Source organism: Nematostella vectensis, chromosome 14 (assembly GCF_932526225.1).
Source record: "Nematostella vectensis chromosome 14, jaNemVect1.1, whole genome shotgun sequence".
In the NCBI taxonomy this organism is placed as follows: domain Eukaryota; kingdom Metazoa; phylum Cnidaria; class Anthozoa; order Actiniaria; family Edwardsiidae; genus Nematostella; species Nematostella vectensis.
The window spans coordinates 2,493,459-2,517,467 of NC_064047.1; the positions used below are offsets into that span (position 1 = coordinate 2,493,459).

Here is a 24,009-nt window from a genome sequence, read left to right on the forward strand (position 1 = left end):
TTACATCTAAGGCTTCTTTCAAGGGTGCATCGGTAGCTGATATCATGAAATTGGCTGGTTGGTCAAGACAGTGCACATTTAATAAGTATTACAATAAGCCTATTGCCTCCTCTGACACGTCGGTCAGTATGCTAGCGTTGTCCTAGCCCTTTACGCCTATTAATTTATGAGTTGTATGTTTTTTCTGTGTGTTTATTTGACATCTCTCTTTGAAATCGCATAATAAGGGCATAATGTGGAGTATGGTGAAAGAGAATTTTAAATTAGACAAGAGGTAGACTTACCTTGAAGGATAATTGTGATTCTGATTCTGGGTACCTAATAAGGTCATGTTCCATACGGACCCACCCTTTTCATTTGCGCCACTACTAGTCTAGCTGTCTGTGGCCCACCCGTCATTCGATGTCAACTATGGTGTATTTTTGTTACACTCAAGGAGAAGAGGCATGGTCTTGCTGTACGCGAGGTTTTATACCATGTTAATTTGCTAAAACGTGGCAATCTGCGCATGCGCAAGGAAGTACGCATAATAAGGTCATAATGTTCCGTATGGCTCAGAGAATTACAATTATCCTTCAAGGTAAGTCTACCTCTTATCTAATTTGAAATTTTTTATTGCAATTCCTTTTTTTATATAGATAGTGGGAGTGGTGTGGGGATTTGTGGAGGGGAGAAAGGGGCTAATAAGTGACCGGAAACCCTTCCCCTTCGCCATCATAGTAGAGCCGGAAATTTACGGTTTTACAAAGGACATTCAAAATGGCTCCCCCTTCCAAACAAATACAAGGAACGACTGAGGCTTCCCTTCCCCTTCTTTAGCTACGGCCTTGCCGGCCTCATATAATCTGCAAATCAATTCCTTGCCGGCCTTATATAATCTGCAAATCAATTCTTTGCCGGCCTCATATAATCTGCAAATCAATTCCTTGCCGGCCTCATATAATCTGCAAATCAATTCCTTGCCGGCCTCATATAATCTGCAAATCAATTCCTTGCCGGCCTCATATAATCTGCAAATCAATTCCTTGCCGGCCTCATATAATCTGCAAATCAATTCCTTGCCGGCCTCATATAATCTGCAAATCAATTCCTTGCCGGCCTCATATAATTGCAAATCAATTCCTTGCCGGCCTCATATAATCTGCAAATCAATTCCTTGTCGGTCTCATATAATCTGCAAAACGATGACGCAATCAAGTGACGTGTATAGCTTTCTTTTATTGGAGCTGTTTTACACTATTTATTTCTGCATATTACCGTTACAATTATCCCCGATAGCAACCCGGGACTCTAAACCTAGTGTATCTACATTTTACTAATCTTTTATTACTCTTGAATGCTCGGGTCATGCGAGACTTTATCAAATTTGTCTTATCCTCACGTATTCGAGACGTCTGAAAAAGCAACAGAGGGTGGTTTTTTACATGCATTGATTCTCGTATCAATTTGTACAATCTTTGTAGGTACATTATTTCAATCGCTTTATTTTTTTACAAAATTGTGGAAGCCTTCTTCTGCATCCATGAGAGTTGCTATTATTACTTTTCTTGCCCTGAAAAAGTATATATTTTTGGTTAGAATTCAATCATGTTATTTGATTCTTCACAAATGGCAAACGGGAGTCTTTGATGAAAAAAAGATATGCATAGGCGTATGGGCGCTTCGCAATGGCAGTAAATATTTTTTATACGCGTCCTCTCAAAACCGGGAAATATAAACACTTAACAAGTAGGGCCGTAGTTTTCAAAACTTATAAGAAAATAACCAGTAGAGGCTTGGCTGTGCCCCCCATTTTTTTCTAATATTTCTGTGTCGTGCCGTCCCCCCCCCCCCCAGTCATTTTAGGCTTGCTACGGCTATATAGTAAACACCGAGCAACAATAAAAGGATTAACCTCCAGCCATACGAAAGGACATAGTTTGAGGAAGTTATCAGTCTCCCCTATATTTCGAATTCTACTTACTATATCAGTAGTTAAGACTGTTTGGCGTCGCTTGCTTTAGCATCACTACTGATGGTACTTTTCTTTTCTATGCTCCTTTCCTTAGCAGCTTGTCGCTTTTTGCCGTCAAATCGTGTCTGCGGATTAGCATCTTGCTCTGGCATACTGGCTACGGTGTCTTTCTTGGTTGCGGTATCCATTGTGCGACCGAATCTACCTTGATCTAAGTCAATCACACGAGCAATCTTGTTACGGCCAAATCGTCCCTGGTCTTCGCGGCCGAATCGTCCCTGGTCTTCGCGGCCGAATCGTCCCTGGTCTTCGCGGCCAAATCGTCCCTGGTCTTCGCGGCCAAATCGTCCCTGGTCTTCGCGGCCAAATCGACCTTGGTCTTCGCGGCCGAATCGACCTTGGTCTTCGCGGCCAAATCGTCCCTGGTCTTCGCGGCCAAATCGTCCCTGGTCTTCGCGGCCAAATCGTCCCTGGTCTTCGCGGCCAAATCGTCCCTGGTCTTCGCGGCCAAATCGTCCCTGGTCTTCGCGACCAAATCGTCCCTGGTCTTCGCGGCCGAATCGTCCCTGGTCTTCGCGGCCGAATCGTCCCTGGTCTTCGCGGCCGAATCGTCCCTGATCTTCGCGACCAAATCGTCCCTGATCTTCGCGACCAAATCGACCTTGGTCTTCGCGGCCAAATCGTCCCTGGTCTTCGCGGCCAAATCGACCTTGGTCTTCGCGGCCGAATCGACCTTGGTCTTCGCGGCCAAATCGTCCCTGGTCTTCGCGGCCGAATCGTCCCTGGTCTTCGCGGCCAAATCGTCCCTGGTCTTCGCGGCCGAATCGTCCAGGGCCTGCTGTGCGTTTCCATTCTCCCTCCTCGTGATGATGCTTGTGATGACCTCCATTTAAAAGTTCGTCAGCAAAGCGTCCCTTCCAGAACTGCGGATCGGAAAAGCGTCCCTTCCAGAACTGCGGATCGGAAAAGCGTCCCTTCCAGAATTGAGGATCGGAAAAGCGTCCCTTCCAGAATTGAGGATCGGAAAAGCGTCCCTTCCAGAACTGAGGATCGGAAAAGCGTCCCTTCCAGAACTGAGGATCGGAAAAGCGTCCCTTCCAGAATTGAGGATCGGAAAAGCGTCCCTTCCAGAATTGAGGGGTATCTTTGTTATCATCCAGTAAGTCGGCTATTTCTTTCTTGTAGGTGGACTTGGCAGTGCATATAAGGACTTGAATTAGGATTCCAAGCAGCAAGAGTGTGCCCGGACGCGGCGCCATGACGGCAACTAGTATGTCTACGGCAATAAAAAAAAGTAAGAAGTCTTAGTTGCAGACCGAAATCTAGCCAGATGTCTAACAAAAAACGACGGTGTCATCGATTAGCATTCCAATTTTAAAATGTTCTATCAATTCAAAAATGGATAATGTAATAATAATTTGTTTATGCAGTTTTCACTGTTATTCATATTTCTGTTCACTCATTTAGTTAAAACCTGGTTTGTGCTGGAAAGTGGTTCTAAATCTGTAGTATTAGTAACAAGATTTAGAATTAATAAAAAAGGACCAAATATAGCAACACCTCAGTTTTAAGTAGTTCTTCCGAGCAAATGCATATTTATAAATTTCTTTAGAAAATCTATCAATATATTTTTTTCTTTTCTCTTTATATTGTCAGGAATGAAATTTATTGCTTTTATTATTATTTTTTTTCCTTTTAACAGTGCTCATAACTGCATTATCTATGGCGAGAAAATTCAATTTCGTTTGCCCTAAATTTCAACACTTAGTTAATTTGTCCGTTTTAGCGGCAGATGCTTCGGTATTTTTATCTACGTAAGGTGTATCCAAGGCCTCTTAGCCACCGTAACAATGCCCTTTAGCGGGAGACTTCAGTGAATAGCTTTGAGTCAAAGAGACGCGCGCTTCTAAGCACTCCTGCCGATCAAAGTTATTGCGAACTGTTAAAAAATTCATCCGTTCCACCGGTTTGAAGCGTATCTAGGACAGAAGTCTCTTTTATCCAAGTGCTGAAACCTTTTGAAGTGGATGATTTCAAAGATGCTTAAGTTATTGACGATACATTTTTTTTGTAGATTTAAGGTCTTACTTGGAAGCTATTACGTATTTTCTGAAAGATTTGCACTGCTTTCGTCCGCCCCTTACCACAATTTGTAAGAGGCCTCCCAAGAAACTCGTTTCGCTCAATCAAAGCTAGCAAGCTAACACTTGCGGTTTTACATTGATAAATTCAACAAATTAGTGAAGCATAAATAGAATTATATTTGTAAAAGTATATTTTTTGTCCCCGTTATTTTATTTTATATTTTTCAAAGTAAACGCGTAATGTATCTGGTGCCTTATGTGATGCATAAAGCATGTTTTTTTTAGAGAAACTCGTAAAATGTATTAAAGGGAGGTGACTAACTTGTATTAACTCGGTCAGGCATATATATAGCAAATCATTTAAGAAGCTTTAAATTGTATTGACTTGCTTGCGTAATTAGGTTTTAGAGGTTTTTTTTAACAAAATTTTGCCCATTTTGACTTTTAACTCTTATTTCTCATAGAAATTCCCTAAAAAGCGTCCTTAAAAGCAAAGACGCATTTGAAATCGTAAGAAGTAAATCACTTTTTATCTACGGAATTAACCTTGTGATGAAGGGGAAAAATATTATTTTTTTTCCTTTTAATCGCTTTTACTTTAATTGCCGCGATTTCCCATCGTGATAAAACGGCGAGTTGAATAGCCGTATGGCCTTTATGCAAAAGTTTTAGGCTTCTTATGGATGATGAAAGACCTCAATAGCGCTTAGTGTTGTGAAAAAGGCCTTTAACTTTGAATAAAACAAGAGTTTATGTGATTAGCTTTGATTGTCATTTCACCCGCTCGAGAAAATCCCTGTACTATCATCCTTATCTTAGATTTTATTAGCAAACGAAATGAAATTACACTTGGGAAAAGTAATTTTCAACATTTTGTCATGAAGCTGGCCACTGCGATGTTTCATGAACGAGTCGATGGGGGCATTTATGTAACTCATATGAAATATTTCTTACAAAGAAGAATCCGCTTTTCACAAAAGAAAATATATTGCTTTAGTCTGATAAAATACCTTTTTTTTCGTTATCAGGGAATATCTATTTTTCTTTTATGTGACTTTCAATTTTTATCGTTTCGGCCAGATTTTTCAACTCGGTCTCGAATTGGTTTATCAGCAAATCTAGACTATGTCTATGTTATATCATTCAATTGGGTACGATTATAGTCTTGTTTTTCGTGTTTCTAAGCATAACACAATTTACTATTTGCGGTTTTTCCGGGAGACTTATTGATTTAGCGGGCGGACATCACAGACATTCCGTTAGAACAAAGTTACTAAATACTACTTAGCAAATAGAACTTGTTTCAACAAATTAAGAGGGGCATTTGGGCTGTTTATTGGTTATAAGCTAGATAGAACTACCGGTCGGAGTAATTGATTTTTCCGTCTAAAAACATCTGCTCGGAAAGAAGGCGTGATCGACTCGAAACCGTATAACTACACTGAAGTCATACCCCCCAAAAAAATATCCAAAAGATTAAAAGAGTACCTTTTAGAACAAGTATTCGTGTGAAAGACCTAACACGCTATAAGAATGTATAAAAATTACTAAGAAATGAACTAATCTATTTTTCTTGAAAAAGCTAATTAGTTGAAGGTGTTTTGTGTGAAAGCCGAACTAGAATTAACTAACTTTAGTAACGGTATACATTTACTGTAGATTACTTTTTATTATTTCTGTGTTGCAACTAAGAATGAACGGCTGTTATAACATATCTTTGCAGAAGTATCTTTTAAGAAAAAAAAAAGCGAAAATAAAATCACTGAAACAAGTTTCGATTAGTCTCCGAAAAAATGATCCCTGGTGTAAGAAAGCTTTATAACTATATCCTAAAACCTATCCCAAAAGTTATTGCTTTAAGACATGTTTGACAGAGAAGAATGATACAATTCTCGTTAAAAGGGAAATGAAATGAAATCGTACTAATAATTTCTGGTAAAAAATGAAGGTTCTTGCGTAAAGGTATGCAAGGGGAAAAAACGAAAGTTTCATTCAAAAGCATCTTGTATGTGACGACTGAGAAATGTGCGGTAGGTGAACAGAAAGGTATCAAACTTACATGGTTAAACGTCGCCGACTGTGTCGAAGCTCTCTTCTGACTGTTCCGAATTTCGTCTTGCTCGGGAATTTATCCTTAAAACCTCCCATGCTATCCTATTCAAACTTATGCAAATTTCTTCCGGCCTTGGCTAAGAGCGAATCGCATTCTCCGCCATATAATTCCATGAACAATAGCCCATATCTAATTAACAAAATTAGCAAGCTTATTTCTTTAATTATGTGAAATTTGCTAGGAAAGTGATACTCGAACAGGTGAAACGCGGGTTTGTGGGGGCGAATTGAGCTCCAAGAGGATTAAAACACTGCTGGAGTGGACAGAGAAAATCCGATATAGTCACTAAAAGCATGTAACAGTTCTAACCGCTCGTCTATTTATGCCGTTATATGATCCGTTATGCTTCAAAACGTCTAGTTCTAATTGTTTACTTGATAAGATGGAATTTTAAGGACGTTGAAAAGGACATTAGAGGGGTTTTGTGTATTGAGATGGGAAGAGCGGAATTACTGTTCAATTCACGGGAAAATGAAGATTTAAATTTTGTTAGGTGTGTTTTTCGCCTACAAGGAGGAAAAAGCAAACTTGACTCATTGACGCAAAAAAAGACTAGTAAATTTAGAAAAAGACTGAATTATGAATGAACTGACGCGCATGGTTCTTCTGTTTTGAAGTTTTTGTTTTCGCAAAACAGCTAGGTTGATGGTTCGTGTTAATTTACTAAGGGTCGAAGGAAGAAGGGTGTAATAGAATAGATAATTTATTTTGACATTTCCGCTTGATGCGTTGAGTCGATTTTATTTAAGTTTATTTTGTTTTATAAATCATTACTTCTATTCTACTGACTTCGTATTGGAAGGCTTTTTCGTATCATCATCAGTCCAAGATGTTATCAAGATACGGAATTGAATTTGATCAAGTTTTCCCATTTACAAATTCACTTATCCTCCCTCTTTGGTTTTAAAACATTATAGAAATTGCTTGTTTCCCAAACAGAACAGCCCTAGCGTTTTCTTGAATGCTCTAAAAGGTGTGTTTTTTTTATCCTGAGCTCCGGTTTCCTTAGAATTCAATCACTAAAAAGTTAGTAATTTTATCTCAAAGTACCCCGCCTGCGCTGTAGGTTATCTAGGCTAAAAGGAAACCGTTTTGCCAGCCTTTTCGAGGACTCTCAAAAGCTCCAATCTATCATGTAATTAGTATCACAGCTTGGAGAAAATAATAACTTTGCTTTCCCACCGTTGGCAATTTATAAGTTCCATCGATAGCTTTTTACGCCTACACTCTTCTCACCGTTGATTCCTCGACACGACCCCAAAGAAATCAAACAAATTTTCTCTCAACCTGAAAAGCCCTGTTTGTTTTAAATTTCTACGTTCTTCTAGAATAAAGTTAATGATGCTTTTCCATGATTGGACAGGCTTTCAGACGTAAAATATATTTCTATTCAAGTCGAAAAACAATAAGAGTATAAATGGATTGCTTTAAGTAAATGAGACAATTACGTCTATATTTCCCCAAAGTGGGTATATCTTGAGACTTTATTCTATCTTGGTAAAAGACGTCTACATTGACCTGATTGTTGAATGGCGGTGACAAAAAAGATAAAACGAATATTGCCTTATAATGTCATTTTATATATTTTTAGTAAGGATGATTTGCTCTATGAATTCGTGTTTAAATTTGTGAAGCAAATACCCTCCGCATACAAAAAAAAACCCACAGAATTTATTCGTTCTAATTGAAAATTCTGTTCCAATACTACTAAAATTAGCCGTACAAATGTGCTAATTGCTGAGAATTGAGTTGTCAAATTGAAAGAAGCCCAATTGGGGTGATTGATTGTAATGATAAACTTCCCGGCTTTACTTAATTCAGACTTTCCGCTTTATATTTTCATTCCACTGAATAAATAAATGAAACCGTTTTCTCTTCTTGGCATGTTTTGATTTTTCACCATGGCTATAATTTGCGTCTGGGGGCATAACCGATCAAATATTGTGAAATCCTTCCAGTGGTCAAGGCTAAAAACATTTTAACTTTACAGCAAAATACAACAACACGCTTTTTGCAATTGAGATATGCCCACGTTTGTTTATGTACCAGAAAAGCCAACTGAGGCAAATAATTATATGTTTTGATGTTAATATCATTATTATCATAACGATGCAGTTTTGTATACACTCTTTTTTAATAGAACGTCTAATTTTCAGTTGAGGCAGGGCCGTTCTTGTTTTTGAAGCATTTTAACGCTGAAAATGTTCTTAACGATGTTCCTAAATTTTATTTAAAAAATATAATACCTGAGGAATTACTTTGAAGAAAATTAAAGAAATGATCAATAGCAAAAATGGCTGTCATTATAAACATAATTTGATTCTGCTTTCTAGAACGCATCAAACTAACAAAAGTATATAGAATTTTTGCTGCCTGTGCCTCGGCGTGTTCTTGAAATCTGGCGAAATCTCATGCGTCTTGTAAAAAAGGTTGTGTGTAAAGCTATTCTTTCCTGATAGACTTCCTTATATTTCTCAGACATTATAGAACAGACCCGTAGTAGGCATCGAAATTTGGAAGGGGGGGCACGCGACATAAACGTTAAGAAAATATTGGGGGCACAGCCACGCCCCTTCTGGTCATTTGCTTATATGCATATTATATTTTGAATATTTCGGGAAGGGCGACACGTTCCCCCAGTGCCCCATCCCCTGCTACAGCCTGTAGATAGATGCTCAGTCGTTTACAAGAAGGAGTTCGGACATTCCTAGGGTTGTGGGGATTCTTTCATCCGATTTCTTGGGGGCTAAACACCATTTCTGTAATACATTTTGTATTGGGACTAATTTCAGGGGGATGGGGACTATTCCAAGTGTTGGGGGACTCTGTGTGTGTGTTGCACACACAAGACTCCGATTTTGAGGGGGACTATAGGTACCAGTATAGAGGGGGAGCCTGGGTGGTGGAGTTGGCAAGAGTAGCTCTGCAGTTCTGCCATGGTTTCTCCCATGACCCAAGAGATCGGAGTCATTGGCTTTCATATTTTTATGAAAATAGGGAGGGGGTCTCAGGGCCCCCTCAACTAGATCCAGGGATGAAACCCTCTAGCCTCCTCCGCAGGCGACTCCATTGGCAAAAAAGCGCTCTGAGCGGTTTGGGCTACCTGTGTTTCGGGCATCTGGGAAGTGAGGGGAGTGGGGACGAGCCTACACAGGGAGCCTGGTTCGCGTTTTTGTTTTTTTTTCGGTATTTTCTATTCTCTTTTCAAGAGATCTTGCTTCCTACACAAGGAGCACGGTTCGCGATTTCCTTTTTTTCGATATTTTCTTTTCTCTTTTCAAGAGATGTCTGCAGAGGAGGCTAGAAACCCAACTTCATGTTTGAATTTCTACTTTGGGGAGTAAACAAGAACAATACAAATTGATCAGCTTAGATATGTTCATAATGCTTGAGATCATATTATAAAAAGTAAATACATGTACTGGTTAACTCAATTCTTCATCTAATTCCAGATCTTCCATTTCCTGGAAAAGTGATTCGTCAACTTCCACATCTGCTGGTTCACCTAAGAGCAAAAGAAAAACTACCATTAATACAATATTTAACGTGGCTAAAGTGCTATATGATGATGGTTGTGTTTATCAAGCAAAATAGACTCTGACAATGTCAACATCCATAGATCAGGCCACCCATCTGGATTCATGCAAAGCATCAATTACCATTGGCTATTAAGCAAGTTAGGGGTGGATAAGATATTACTCTAGTTGGTGGGTGGGGGGGCACATATTACATAAAGGAAATTAAAAATTGAAAATATAGAACAGGGAAGTAGAAACCAAAACCTTCCATTTTGTCAACCAACAAACTGTTATTTATATCTCACAAGATAGTAGTAAGATAAGAAAGTAAAAAAAAACAGTTCTTGAGGTTACCTTCCAGAAAAGCAGAATCAGAGTTTACAAGAGATGCGTCCATTTCAAACAGTTTGCGACCTGCAAGGATGAGAGAGCAAAATGCATGTTGACTCTGTCAGTCTTACAATATGCTGTATGGAAATGTGAGAATATCAAAGACAGTGTAAATAGGGGGGGATGTTGGGGGGTATAATTACCGCAATACCGCACAAAGTTTTCAAAAATATCGCATGCCGCAAAGAAGGACGAGGTATTGAAGCGCATGAACAACATCCCTTTAACACCGCAACACCACAATATCTATTTTTTTACCACCATACCTCCGTTTAAAAAGAAAAATCTCGCATCTCGCAGTGTTCATAAACACCGCATCACCGCATGTTTTTTTTGCTCTTTTACCGCAATCTCGTACAGAAAAGGGCCAACCCAACGTCCCCCCTTGAATTGGTCCAGAATTTTCAATATAACCTTAAAGCGGCATTGTCACATGTTTACTTCCGGTCAATGACCTAAACACAAAAAAATATTTTAAAATATTGAAAGCAGTGTGTCTATTGGAAGTCTCTTTACAGATGTGATGTGATAATTTAGAGCGGATGGCCTGGTAAATATCTCGGATTCTAATAGATTCTTTTGTCTTTGAACAGTTGAGGTTTCTGTCAGACCTCAGAAAGTACTGTAAACTGGTGACAATGCAGCTTTCTACTAAATTAAGATCATTTTAATGCTTTTAATTTAAGTTTCCTATGCTTGGGGACCCAGCAATTTTTGAGGAAGTGGCTTTCAGCTGCCAAAGAGAGAACTGGATTTTTAATAATGAGGAATTATCTATGCTTGCCATAACATACCAGTTCCCATCAACTGTACCAGTTTTCCAAGGTGCTTGAATCTCAAGGCCCTGGGGAGGGAACCCCCTAAAAAGTAAAATATTGCCATCTTATCCCTTAGGGCACGTACACACCCAAATGCTACTGTGCCTTCAATTAAAATTATCTGAATATTCTATGTAAACCTATTTATTTTTTATGCACCTGTAATTTTTGATTTTGTCACAACCACAGTTTTACCCTTGTTCTTCTCGGCCATTTCTAAATCAAACTTCATTTTCCATGCTGCAAAGGATTCCTTTGAAACTGGTGTCCCAGTAAACTTCCTCTTTTCTGCTTCCTCTACCTCCTTTTGTTTGCGAATCCTTTCTTCCTGTCTGTGTTTCTTTATGCCTTCGGCGATTTCCTCAAGCTTTTCTTGAGCACAGGACACCAATGTGAATACCATGACCATTCCTAAATTCTCCTCAGACTTGGAGGTAGGAATAACACAAGAAATTAATCAGTGAATAGAGTCAGATGTACATTAACAAAACTGTACCATTGGTTATCAATTCTGTATGCAGACATGACAACATTGGCATGTGTTCGTACAGACACATAGCTGCAGCAAGAAATATTAGGAGGCATCAAACAAAACATTAAGAAATCTCAGGGGGAACAGCCACACCCCTTCTGATAATTTCTTATATCTTTTTTAGAATAGGCCTGGAATAGGCTTTTGCCCCAGGCTACCGGCCTGATATGCCGTCTGCTCTTACTGCCTGCTCCTCTACAATGACAAACAGACAGACAGGCAGCAGGCACAGACAGACAAAGAGCAAATTTAGACCTTGATTATCATGCTGTATTCTGTTCTGTTCTACTACACACATAGTAAGACAGGTAGCTAGAGCAGAGACAGGGAAATAGACAGACAGAACCACAGATATATATAGTTCCACTCTTTTACTATCATATGCTATGTGATCATTTTTTTTTAACTGCTTTACTAAGAGCAAATTTAGACCTTGATTATCATGCTGTATTCTTTTCTATTAGACTACACACATAGTAAGACAGGTAGCTAGAGCAAATACAGAGACAGGGAAAAAGACAGACAGAACCACAGATATATATAGTTCCACTTTTTTACTATCATATGCTATGTGATCATTTTTTTTTAACTGCTTTACTAAGAGCAAATTTAGACCTTGATTATCATGCTGTATTCTGTTCTATTGTACTACACACATAGTAAGACAGGTAGCTAGAGCAAATACAGAGACAGGGAAATAGACAGACAGAACCACAGATATATAGTTCCACTTGTTTACAATCATGCTATGTAATCAGTGTTTACCTGCTGTACTAGGAGCTCTGTCAACTGGTTAATATCATCATCTTCAAGTCCCTCTGAGGATGTCACCTCCACCACAGGCGCTTCATCTGGGTACTTCTCCACAAATGTGAACTGGAGCTGTACACTAACTGCTCAATAAAACAATGTCAGAAAAAGAAGAGGTTGAGATTACAAATGGTGGATGTCCATTTACCTAATCTAACAATCTCAGATGATTTTTAATGGAAAACACAAAAAAATATTTCATGAAACTTCTGAGGTTTGAACCCCCACTAACAAAATATTTTCGCTAATATAAACCCCCTCTTTCAAAATATACTCCCCGGCCAATGCCTCACCTGTTATAATAGTGTTATCTTCTTTGTCCTCACATGATGACTCGAGATGAATTTGAAAACTGTGAGGAGCAGACTCTGAAATTACTAACAATAACAGATAACATCATTAAACCAGGGCTGGAGCAGGGGGTTGGGCGCTGAGGGCAAGTGCCCCCCTAAATATCTTAAACAATTACAAATGACCAGTAGGGGTGTGGCTGTGCCCCCTTTATTTTCTTAATGTTTCTGTATTGTGCCCCCCAATATTTTGAGGCCTGCTATGGCACTGTTAAAGAATACTCAGAAAAGGAACTTGTTTGACACCTGACAACCCTATTGAAGAATTGAGTATACTGTATGCTTTTCTTTGTAGTTCAGTATTTTTTTTTTGGGGGGGGGGCGGGGGGCATTCTTGTGTCTTTAAAAAACGACAGCCATTGATTGATATGGACCTATAAACCCATCCTTCAGGACTGTGCCCTCCTTACCCTCAAAGGACCCTTGGTCCGGCCCAGTTCATCGATACATACCTGGCACACATAATTAATCGATGAAACCAATAATCGATTAAAATAGATATCAATCAATGCTAGTCAATCGATTAATATTGAAAATCGATGGCTAATCGATGTCCAGAAAATTTGTGACCTTTCATCAATTAGTAATCAATGATTGTAATATTATCGATTTTCATTAAAGATGATCTAAATGATCACAAAGAACATAAAAGAGTACAAATGTATCATTTATGCAGTATACATTCATTGTTAAAACGCCCTCTATGATACCTTCTTTGAAACAGCAACAGAGTTATAATCCTTTTCAAAATGCATATTTTAGGTTATATTTCAATTAACAAATACTTTAAACCCAGCTATAACTTTTGGTGGCCCCAGCCCGATGACAGATATCTGCAGTTCTACTATCACACACTGTGCTGCTATCCAGGTAGACAATGGGTTTGCATATTAAAATGGACTGGAATTTTCACTAGTAAACGGACTCCCTGGAAAATTGTCACATTTTGTGGGGATTTATATATTTAGATCCTGCTAATAGGATCTTGGATATTGATAGGACAGTAACAAGTTCAACAAGGTGTGGTGTTAAAAGCTTTTAGGCCATCCTGGGATATTACACGATCATCAATGCACTTGAGTCAAGAGACAAATCCAATAGCATGATGCTTTGGAACCACTGACAGAGGCAGTTCAGGGCCAGAGGAAAGGTCCTAGTGAAACTAAGCCGATTACATTTTATTGTTGGATTATAATATTGCCAAGTTATACACTTCATTGAGCAGAAAATACCATATTTACCCGCGTATATGCAGCACTTTTTTCTTTCCAAAATAACCTTCAAAATTAGGGTGTGTTATACGCGGAATGCAACTTTTTATCATTTGTATGGAACGAAGTTTAAACCAATGGTGGTTTTCAAAGGTAAGGCTATGCCAAAGATAAAGGACAGTAATGGCATTGTTCTTCACGGTAACACTTTGGTTTAAGTTCTATTGAATCGTTCACTTTACCAACGGCAAATTTGCTTTTTGTAGCATTTCTTTCTTGTATTAATGTACCGTGCAATGCAAGTATAAAACATTAGAATATTGACTTTTTTACTATTTTGAGCTCAAAATTCTGGGTGCGTCTTATATGCGGGAGCGTCTTATACGTGGGTAAGCCTGTTTGATTATATAGCAGAGATTATAGAATTTGAAACAGTGAATGTAACATGTCGCTGGTCCTTTTCTAGTCTTCGCTGGCCCACCCCCTTTCCCTTTGACAGACCTTTGTGGATCCACTATGACTATCAACAACGAAATGAAAGTCTTCTAGTGAACATATTTTTTGATACACGAACTCACATTATGAACCCTTTGTTGGCCCTGGAGAATGTTTTGAAATAATGTTAAAACCAGGTAGTCAATCGATGAGAGCCAATAATAATTGATGGAATTAAGGAATATCTTTGTTTTACTATCAATTAATCGTCGATTATCAATATCAATCGATATTAATCGGCTGATTTTATCGAATGATATCGATTGGCAAACCGATGATCGATTTTAATCGGTTAATTACGCCGGGCACACACACACAAACAATTCTTGTAAAAACCCAGGGCCCTTGGGCATAATAGAAAAGATTCATACCAGCTTCTATTACATACATTAAATTAAATATTTTAGCACGAAAAAAATTAATAAACTAGGAGGAAAGGTAGAGAAAAAAGCAAGAAAGGTTTGAGATTCTTACTAGTAAACTCTTCAGGATAGATGGATTCAATGGCCTCGATCTCATGTCGCTGCTCCTCTTCGTAGTCCGTCATGAATTTGCTGTCAACTCGCCTAGAGCGCGCTTCTTGCTAACTATTACACTCAGAGTTGCACGAAAAACACCAGAATTTCGGAGACCTTTACATTTTGTCCGCCATCTTGGAATCACCACATTTTTTCTAGCCTCGTTCTGAAATGCTCGCAATCTTCCAATAGGGGGAGGGTCAAAACACATTATAATAAACCAATATTTTTTAATGTTTCTACCTAAACTATGGCAGTAAATTAAAAAGAGTGAAAGAAAATGTTCAAATTCACTTTTCTTAAAGTAACTTTCGACTTTTCAGCTGTTGCAAAGAGAATGATAAGTGAAAACAAATATCGACTTGTCCCCTCCCATACAATCTTTTTTTTTTGCGTTGCTTCCCTTAGTGCATTGCGGGCTCTTTTGTGAACACATGCGATTCCAACTGTCTTTGTACAAATCAGAATCACACGGTAAATTCCATCGAAAATGTCGCCCAGAACCCTGTAGACTTAGCTTAAATGGCTGACAAAGAAGAAGGTATTAGTAAATTACCTATTCGTGCAATTGCTGGTTCCGTTTTTGATGAATTATTTGTTTTAGATCGCAAGCGAGCGAGCTCGGAGAGCAAAGAAGAAACAGTCCCGAAAAAGGTCGGTTTTACAATTCTCTTTTCAAGATTTTAAAACTATCACGGCCTCTAATCCAAGTACTGTTGTACGTGCATTCTCATATGAAATATTAATTTTCCGGTTTCAGGTCTGTTTGGAAGAATCTGAACTCAAGGAAGCTACCAAAGAGCTTTTAACTGATAAGTAAGTTGACGTTTGACGGCTAAAAAAACTCGCTTGACGGATTTATCCTTACAACTCATTCATATGCATCATTTAAATTTATGCCCTAAATGCCGACTTTAAACTCTTATACTTGATGATTTCCAAGCCCTGACGATTTAGACCGTTTAATTTACAAGAATACGATCATAACGTTTTTATTTTGTTTAAACCATCCCGCCAGAAAAAAACGGAATTTTTGGCCAACTCAAATGGAGTCTGTACATACGTAGTACCATAGTAATTGTTTATCAACCTGCCTACTAACTGTCCGAATTGTTACAATTACAGAAAAAAAGTAAACGATAATGGTGAAATGTTATTCACTGCACTTCTTATTTTTTTTTTGCTATGTACAGTAATTCAGAAAATGACAATAGCATGAAAAAATGGGTTAGTTGTTCTTGATCGTTTATGGTGGTTACAGTAAACCATATAATTGTAATGCCAGGATTAAACTAGCCTTCATCTAACAGTACAACACTTAAATTGGAACTTCTTTGATAAATTACAGGGCTGCCTCTATTCATGGAGCTGGCAATAATGTTTTGTCTGATGATCCCAAGTCAAATAAAAATATCACTAAGTGGTCTCTAAATAACCACACATATTTGCTGGAATACGATTCCATTCCTACAGTCATCTCCAGTCACTCATCAATTACACGTGATTGTTTGCAACCATTTGGGATTTGTGTGATCCTTCGTACTGTATGTCTTGATATTTTTATTGATTCTACCCTTCTATGGTCTTTCAGCAATGGCAAAAGCTTCTTTTTTTCCACAGATGGAAAGAACAGTTGAACTACATTGCTTTCTTGGAAAGTCAAATTGGAAATGGCTCTAACTCAAACAGTAAGTCCTTTGTCTGGATATGTGGTTATTCATTTATTTATTTTGTATGCATTACAATAGAACATGCCTTACTAGGACCTACATTCAACACATACTTGTGTAGATGTTGAACTGACTTCACAGCCAAGTTCGTTGTTGTGTGACCTCAGTGATTTCAATATCCTAGTCTTGTTGGGAAAGGCACGTACCAAGGGAGCATAAGTTAAGAAGGACACTTTGGTATTACCCGCGTGCCATGTCGATTCCGAATTTGGGTATTTTTAGTAACCACCACCCCACCACTGCACTTGAGGATTTTTACTCACCCTACCCTACCCACCCTACATCTTGTTGTTTGCCGCTGTTTTGTGACTTGAAACCGAAAAAAACCACCCTTTTTGCACAAATACCATCGAAAATTTCATTTTAGCATCAAGGATACAGGCATTTGCGGTATATTAAGGGGATGTAGTACTTCGAGGATTGCAAGATTTTTCGAAAACGTTTTAAAAAAAGAGACTTCATTCAAAATCAAGAGCGGAAAGCCTTGTACTTAAAACACCGCTTCCACTCTAATTTGCTGCTTCTTCATGGTTTTTCAACATCCATTATCTTCCTAATGGTCAAACGAAGTTAGACATTAGATATGATATTGATTTTTGTGAATATTCCAGTGAATTGAGAAAGAATCCAAGAAAATACATTTCATAAAACTATCCTTGTAGCGAGGGAATGCATTTTTGTGATGATCAAAGCCAGAAAGCTGAAGTATCTGAGCTTTTCTGATAGTGAGAAAATAACGAGGGAGATATTACTTTACTTCTTTGATGTTGTTTTTGGAAATTTCTATAACTATTAAGTATATTATACAAGCTGGAGTCGGGATTTGAATCAAACATGGTATCACAGCCATTTTATCGCTTGTTGGTGTTTTCTTTCTTCTTCTTGACTTGACTTTGCTGCTCAGGCAAACAAAACAGTCAAACTATTCAGGGATTTAGCTTTCTGTGAGTATATTTGCCAATCTTGCTTAGTGAAGTTAGCTTTGTTTTCTTCTTCCAAATTAACTTATTTTACATGGTCTCTTTTCATTCCTATTGAGTTGGCAAAACAACAACATGCAACCTGCAGGGGAGTAGGACAAAATAAAAGGAGCAAATCCTCTTCGCAGTTGTTGGGTGGTGGTTACTAAAAAAACCAGATTCGGAATCGACATGGCGCGCAGGTAATACTAAAGTGTCCCTCTCTTATCTTATGCTCTCTTGCGCATACTCAATCAAACTTTGGAGGCGGATCTACGTAAATCATTTGCTGAGTGGCAAACTCGCAGTAAAATTTTGTGCCACCTTTATATAGTGCCACCTAAAATGTATGATCATCTTTTCCCTTTCTTTTTCCCCTTTCTGTAAAAAAGGGAATTTTATATATGTGTATTGAACAGAATCATTCCTTGCAGCCGAGCTTGTTGGCCTGCGTGAATCTGAAGAAAAACTGAAACAACAACAGCAAGAATCAACTCGAAGGGAAAACGTACTGGTTATGCGACTTGCCACCAAGGAGCATGAAGTTCAAGACTTATTGGTGAGATCCTAAGTACCATCAGGAACTCTCATAGACACTTTCACCATCTCCTGCTGGTCAGAGCTATCTGGTCAACCCACAACCAAGGTTTGGTCCAAATAGACAGTGAAACCATTATCCCTGGTAATGGTATCTGCCATAAACTTTCCAGGTTGGAACTGCCAAGTAAGCTTGCAATGTCCATTGTGTTCCAAGACATTACCTGGCATTCATATTCCACGCTTTTACCGGTGAACATCTCCTGGTTCATTATGATGACATTTTAGATCCCCAGAACTGAACACTGTAATAGAATTATAAATGAACTCCCGGTCAAGTGAACTAGTGCCTCCCACTTTGCTTAGACATCCCTGCATGTGGAACATTCTTTCATTTGAGTTAAAAGGTATAATAGCAGGTCTAGTGACATTGTTATAAGCTAAAATAAGTCACATTAAGGGTGTACTGACATTAGTGTTGCTCAGTAACGACGTTGCTACGCTGGTGGCGTTGAGCGCGCGCATAACATGAAATTCGTCATTCGCAAGCTTTCCTGAAGTAAAAGAAACAAAAATTTGCTTTTCAATTTCCCCAAAATTGACTTAAAGTTGATATCAGCCTTTTCGGGTGATGATTTTTCCATATTTTGTAAAAACGAAGATTCAGCGGAGATTTATTCAAGCCAACCTTTTTGAAGCCAAAGATTTCAATTTTCACTATCTGAGCGCGCTGCAAACACCGGTTCCAAACGCTCGCGCATGCACTGAAAATCTTATTTCAAAGTAACGCTCGTTGTTTCAGAATTTAAAATACTTTTTTAATTTTCGTCATGGCATGACAGATATCATTCCTTTGAAGTGTAAATACCACGAAACGCTATTGGAATTTGTTTATATACTTCATTTAAATTTCATCATGTGAGATATCAGTGTGTCTGAGCAGTTCGAATGTGCACGCGCAGGCTTTGTTTCACTTCCGGTTATGCGTCTTCTAAAAAAGTTTTTTTGTCGCCAAATTATTTCAAAACTCAATAATTTTTCTGTATTCTTTTTTATTAAAACCTCCTTCATATAGCCAAGCATGGATTTAGCGTTAATCTAACAGAAACCAAAAATATATCAAATAATCTGGATTTCAGGACTTTCGAAAAATCATAAAAAAAACAATTACTCAATCATTTCTAAAACGCATGCTTGGCTTAATGCACCCATCCCTCAAGATTCATGAAACGTATTCAATATTTGTTTCGAGCAAAATTACTTTGAATATTTGCTTTTATCTTTATCTATTACTTCACATTATGACGTCACAGGGTAACGTCATCATAATAGTCAGCACACTTTTGTTGGTCAACTTGGCAAATATCAGTCCCTTATGACTTTCTACAAGGCTTTTATGCTATATTAAATTTTCCTTAGCAACAGATATCAGTACACCCTTAAACCGGTGCCAGTATCTTACAGTAAACAGCGTGTCCTTATGCGGTTCTGTGATACCTGAAGTCAGTGTACTTTAGAAGTGTTTTGTATCTAAAGAGGCACTAAAGCAGCATGTCTTTCTTATGCTGTTCTATGATACTTGAAGTCAGTGTACTGTAGAAGTGTATATGTAAAGAGGCACTAAAGAGTAGCATATAGTTTTACAGAAAAGAGGAAGTGTGGGTACTGTATACTTAAGGGTACATGGTTGTACAGTGTATCATCACACACTGTAGTTTACTCCTATTGAAGTGTGGTGATGCAGTCAGAGTAAATACATTTTACAAGCAGTGCACTTTAACCTTAGGTGCATGTCACTGGATGAAGTTGGATTAAAATTGATAGCCTAACACAGTGGGGCCAAACAAAGATTATCAATAAATTTTGTGATCTGCGATGTTCAGCATGCAGTAAGGAGGGCACACAAGTAACTTGGCTTATTAATTTCTGGAACTTTTTTGAAAGAAATCTCTTCCATTAATATGCTACAATAATTGCATCTAATTTGGTATTTTGCTATTTGCTATGTTTGTGGCTATCATTTAGAAAAGGCCATTACCAAAGGTAACAAGGTTACAAGTAACCTATCATGAAAACAACATTGTTTGTGAGGGTTTTTGGCTAACATTTCTTTAATTTTTTTCATGCATTTTGTTTCTCAAAAAGCAGTATCCCTTGCGATTTATTGGCCATTACTGTATTATGAAAGTTTGCAAGTTCTTACAAACTCATATTTTTCAAATTACAGTACAAATAATGACAAAAAGCAATTAATCCTGCTAAAAAAATGGGGAAAATTGTCATACATTTGCAGGGTGAAGTATTGTACCTCAAAGGAAAAGTGAAAACTTAAATACTTAACTGTAAAGCAGATCTTTTGTGCTGTCCTAAAATTTTATTTCCAAAATTGCTGCTAAATTTTAAATGGGTGTCAATCTCACCATTTAGATTTTTGACTCAGTTTTTTTGGTCCTGTTATATCCAGGTTCCACTGTATATTTGCAAAGCTTCTCACCGTCACGACACTGAGAGTGTGTGTAATATGCCGATTCCCCTGTGTACTAGCAGTAACCCTCACCCTTATGGGTGCAGGTCCCACTGTATACTAGCAAAGACTCTCACCCTTATGGTCCCAAGGGTGTCTATGTATATGCGGGTTCCCCTGTGTACTAGCAAAGACCCTCACCCTTATGGTCCCAAGGGTGTCTGTTATATGCAGGTCCCACTGTATACTAGCAAAGACCCTCACTCTTATGGTCCCAAGGGTGTCTGTTATATGCAGGATCCACTGTGTACTAGCAAAGACCCTCAATCTAAAATTATCAAGGGTGTCCGTTATAAAGAGGTCCCAATATGTACTAGCAAAGACTCACAGTCCCGAGGGGGTCCGTTTTATACAGGTTCCACTGTATAATGCAGTTAACCATTGTGCTTCCATCCCAATAGACCCAGATACATGACCTCAAGCAAGCGCAAAATCCCAGCACTGTCCAGATGCGCTCAACCCTTCTAGATCCTGCAGTCAACCTGCTTTTCCAGAGAATGAAAACTGAGCTGGACGAGGCAAAAGTGAAGTTGGAGCAGGCGCAGAATGACTTGAGCGCCTGGAAATTCACACCCGATAGGTATGTACAATGGGATCGTTATAGCAGAATTAAGGTCGCTCACACGTTAATCAACGGATCACAAACTGAGCGCCTCATCAATTTTAAACTTTGCACAAAAGCGTCAATGTTTCTGCGATTGCTCTTAGATTTTTTTTACCATTTTACCATGGAGAGTGCCCAAATTTTAAAATTTGTATTTGAATTAACACGCAATAATGTGGTAGCACTTAAAAAGTAAACAACATTTTTTTTTTGCATTAAGACTGGCGCAAAATTGAGCATAAGCTTTTTGACGATATTGCCAAAATGAGCCAAAATTCTCCCTAAAAAGAGACTTGTTTTATTTCTTAGTGATAGGAGAAATATCTAAGTGTGCCATGATGCAGAACTGCAATGTGCTGTACAATTGGTTCTTTGATTAAGTCACACTCTATTAAGTAACAAGAAAATAATCATAATTGATTGCAGATTGTTAGTGTTAGTAACATTGATCACACTAGGAAACAATGCGACTTAGAGGCCACAGCACTGACCCATGGGTGTCGTAATACGTCTGCACATACTATTTTACATTTTTTACCATTCCATGCAAGAATTCTTTAAATTTAACATTACTAAAAATGTGAGTTCTTATTTTTATTTTTATTTTTATTTTACTGTAAATATGGGGTGTGTGAACCTCTCTAAGTTATCAGTGAAATTGTACATTCATTCTGGATATTGTTCATCTGCTCTCCTAGCGTGACGGGAAAAAAGTTGATGGCCAAGTGTCGGATGTTGATTCAAGAGAACCAGGAGCTTGGCCGTCAGCTTTCGCAGGGTCGCATTGCTCAGTTGGAAGCAGAGCTAGCATTACAAAAGAAGTATAGTGACGAGTTAAAGAGCAGCCAAGACGGTGAGTACTGAATGGTTAAGGGCCATTAGGCACCGGCGGTTCTGCCGGCTATTTTCCACTGAGCATGGGATACTGTTTTTAAAACGGTTTATTTGAACTAATAAAATAAAATAACTTCCACCCCCTACCTATTAATCTCCACCGCCTACATTGAAACTTAATGAAATTTTTTATTAGATATTAAAAAAAATCTAGAACAAGAAAGAATGATTCATATTTAAGTATTGCTAATAGGTGCAAATACTGATCTAATAAACACCTCCTATCTCAGTGTATGAATACCCCTACCCCCCACTCCCCCTAAGCTTACAAGTTTGTAGCGAACACCCCCTCTAATAAACGCCCCCTCTATTTAATGCCCTCTTTTAGCTTAAAATAGGAATTTCAGTAATATAAATCAAGTATAATTAATCTGAGGTTGGCTTCTCATGAGTGAGATTTGCTTAAAAAACGATTTGTCAAAAAACTATTGCCACACAGGCTTTAATGTAACATGAATGTAAAATGAAGCACGGGTGGCCGAGTGTGTTAGCGCGTCGGCCTCTCACCGCTGTGGCCAAGGTTCGAATCCTGGCTCAAACTGGGGATTTTTTCCGGGTTCCTGCCTTGGTTCGAATTTGTGTCACAAGTGAGTTGAAGTTATTCTCCCGTGTTTCCAGTCTTCCCGGATAAGGACACTAAACCGGAGGTCCCGTCTCTTCAAGCTGCACTACATTAACCTGAACCGAAGGGACGTAAAAGAACCACTGGGGACGCAATAAACCCTCTGGCAGTGACCACCCCCAGTGACAGTGCTTACAATGCTTACTAACAATACACTCAAGGGGGCACTTGAATTGGAGCCTAGCTCTGTTGTGCCTTCCGCACCAGTATAACTGGTGGAAATAGAAATAAATAAATAAAATAATCCTTACTGAGACTAGTACCCAACTGCACTTGGGTTTGCATCCTACTTCAGCTATTGAACAGCCCCTCTTAAACCATCAAAATGTAATAATGAAATAAAATTTAATAAACCCAGGCATTTATTAGTTCATTTACCGTACCTTATTGTTATATAAAGGTTCCACTGTAATTCTGTCTTCTCTCAACTATTGTCTTGCCTTAGGTCGTTTACCGTACCTTATTGTTATATCAAGGATTCACTGTAATTCTATCTTCTCTCAACTATTGTCCTGCCTTGCAGAACTGAATGACTTTGTGATCCAACTGGATGAGGAAGTAGAGGGAATGCAGTCGACAATCATGACCTTACAACAGCAAATAAAGGACATCAAGCAGCGCCTAGCTACAGAGACTACCACCTCCCAGGAGCTAAGGACAAAATGCCACCAAGTGGAGAAATGCTTATCAGAAGCTAAGGAACAAAATGCGACCTTGGCTTTATCATTACAGCAGCGGTTAGAATCTAAAGACACCAAGGATGATGAACCCATGGAAATAGAACCCCCTAATGACACCAAACCCGATAGAACTACTGAACAGACCCAACCCTCCCCTCCCCCACCAGAAACTGTCACTACTGCACCCCCCTTGCATAAGACCTCTGCCTTTTCTATCAGTAATATATTATCGGACTCTATAGTTAGCAAAGAAATGACTGTGCCGATTAAACTAGAGAATGGTGATCAGGGGGAGTTGACTGTTTCAAGCACCCCTCCCCCTTTAGAACCTAGTGATTCTCAGACTGTTACCTCCAAAGGGTTCCCGGAAGCCATAGGAGCTGAGGTCGCAGCATATAATGTAGAGACAGTAAAGTGACTGGCATTTTCCGTAGACATACAATGTTAGCCGCGTGATGGATCTGTGTTTTCCTTAGCACTATCGTTATATAAGGTCTGTAGCCCTGATGCGTTTGCAGTGCACTACACCCTCCCCTCGATGGGAGTCACAATTGGCCATTCCAGCTATAAGCATGCGCGCGCACTCACCATGGGGACCTACCTCAACTACCAGCATGCAGCGCGCGTTTCGTTTAATGAAAGCTTAAAAAAATCCCGCGCTGCATT

The 24,009-nt window shown here is 38.7% G+C and overlaps 4 protein-coding genes across 7 annotated transcripts in view; 2 read left to right on the plus strand and 2 right to left on the minus strand.

Annotated features, from left to right (window-relative positions):
- The window catches only part of LOC5518868 (proteasomal ATPase-associated factor 1), a 29,010-nt gene extending 18,000 nt beyond the window's left edge, over positions 1-11,010 (plus strand). The window contains exon 13 of the mRNA XM_032363527.2: positions 9,604-11,010. The gene's annotated coding sequence lies outside the window, so the exon portion shown is untranslated. The remainder of the gene's footprint in view (positions 1-9,603) is intronic.
- Positions 1,199-6,231, minus strand: LOC5518869 (antho-RFamide neuropeptides type 2). 4 transcript variants are annotated; one of them, XM_032363528.2, is made up of 4 exons: positions 6,098-6,231; positions 3,079-3,230; positions 1,964-3,048; positions 1,199-1,552 (listed from the first exon to the last, which is right to left on the minus strand). In XM_032363528.2, exons 2-3 carry the CDS (start codon positions 3,211-3,213, stop codon positions 1,975-1,977), a joined length of 1,209 nt encoding a protein of 402 aa, XP_032219419.2. In that variant the 5' UTR covers positions 3,214-3,230; positions 6,098-6,231; the 3' UTR covers positions 1,199-1,552; positions 1,964-1,974. The 4 variants fall into 4 exon arrangements, with proteins under 4 accessions (XP_032219419.2, XP_048577319.1, XP_048577320.1 ...); XM_048721362.1 differs by having other exon boundaries at positions 1,964-3,018; positions 3,049-3,230; XM_048721363.1 differs by having other exon boundaries at positions 1,964-2,736; positions 2,785-3,230.
- On the minus strand, positions 9,516-14,950 carry LOC5518824 (RWD domain-containing protein 1). Its single transcript, XM_032363529.2, has 6 exons — positions 14,750-14,950; positions 12,513-12,596; positions 12,175-12,302; positions 11,037-11,304; positions 10,024-10,083; positions 9,516-9,656 (listed from the first exon to the last, which is right to left on the minus strand). Exons 1-6 carry the CDS (start codon positions 14,820-14,822, stop codon positions 9,577-9,579), a joined length of 693 nt encoding a protein of 230 aa, XP_032219420.2. The 5' UTR covers positions 14,823-14,950; the 3' UTR covers positions 9,516-9,576.
- A 255-nt stretch (positions 14,951-15,205) lies between these two features.
- Positions 15,206-23,799, plus strand: LOC5518825 (pre-mRNA-splicing regulator WTAP). Its single transcript, XM_032363544.2, has 8 exons — positions 15,206-15,334; positions 15,398-15,447; positions 15,554-15,609; positions 16,414-16,481; positions 17,917-18,041; positions 20,945-21,123; positions 21,846-22,000; positions 23,187-23,799. The coding sequence occupies exons 1-8, from the start codon at positions 15,316-15,318 to the stop codon at positions 23,759-23,761; spliced, it is 1,227 nt and encodes a 408-aa protein (XP_032219435.1). The 5' UTR covers positions 15,206-15,315; the 3' UTR covers positions 23,762-23,799.
- The last annotated feature ends 210 nt before the right edge of the window (positions 23,800-24,009 follow it).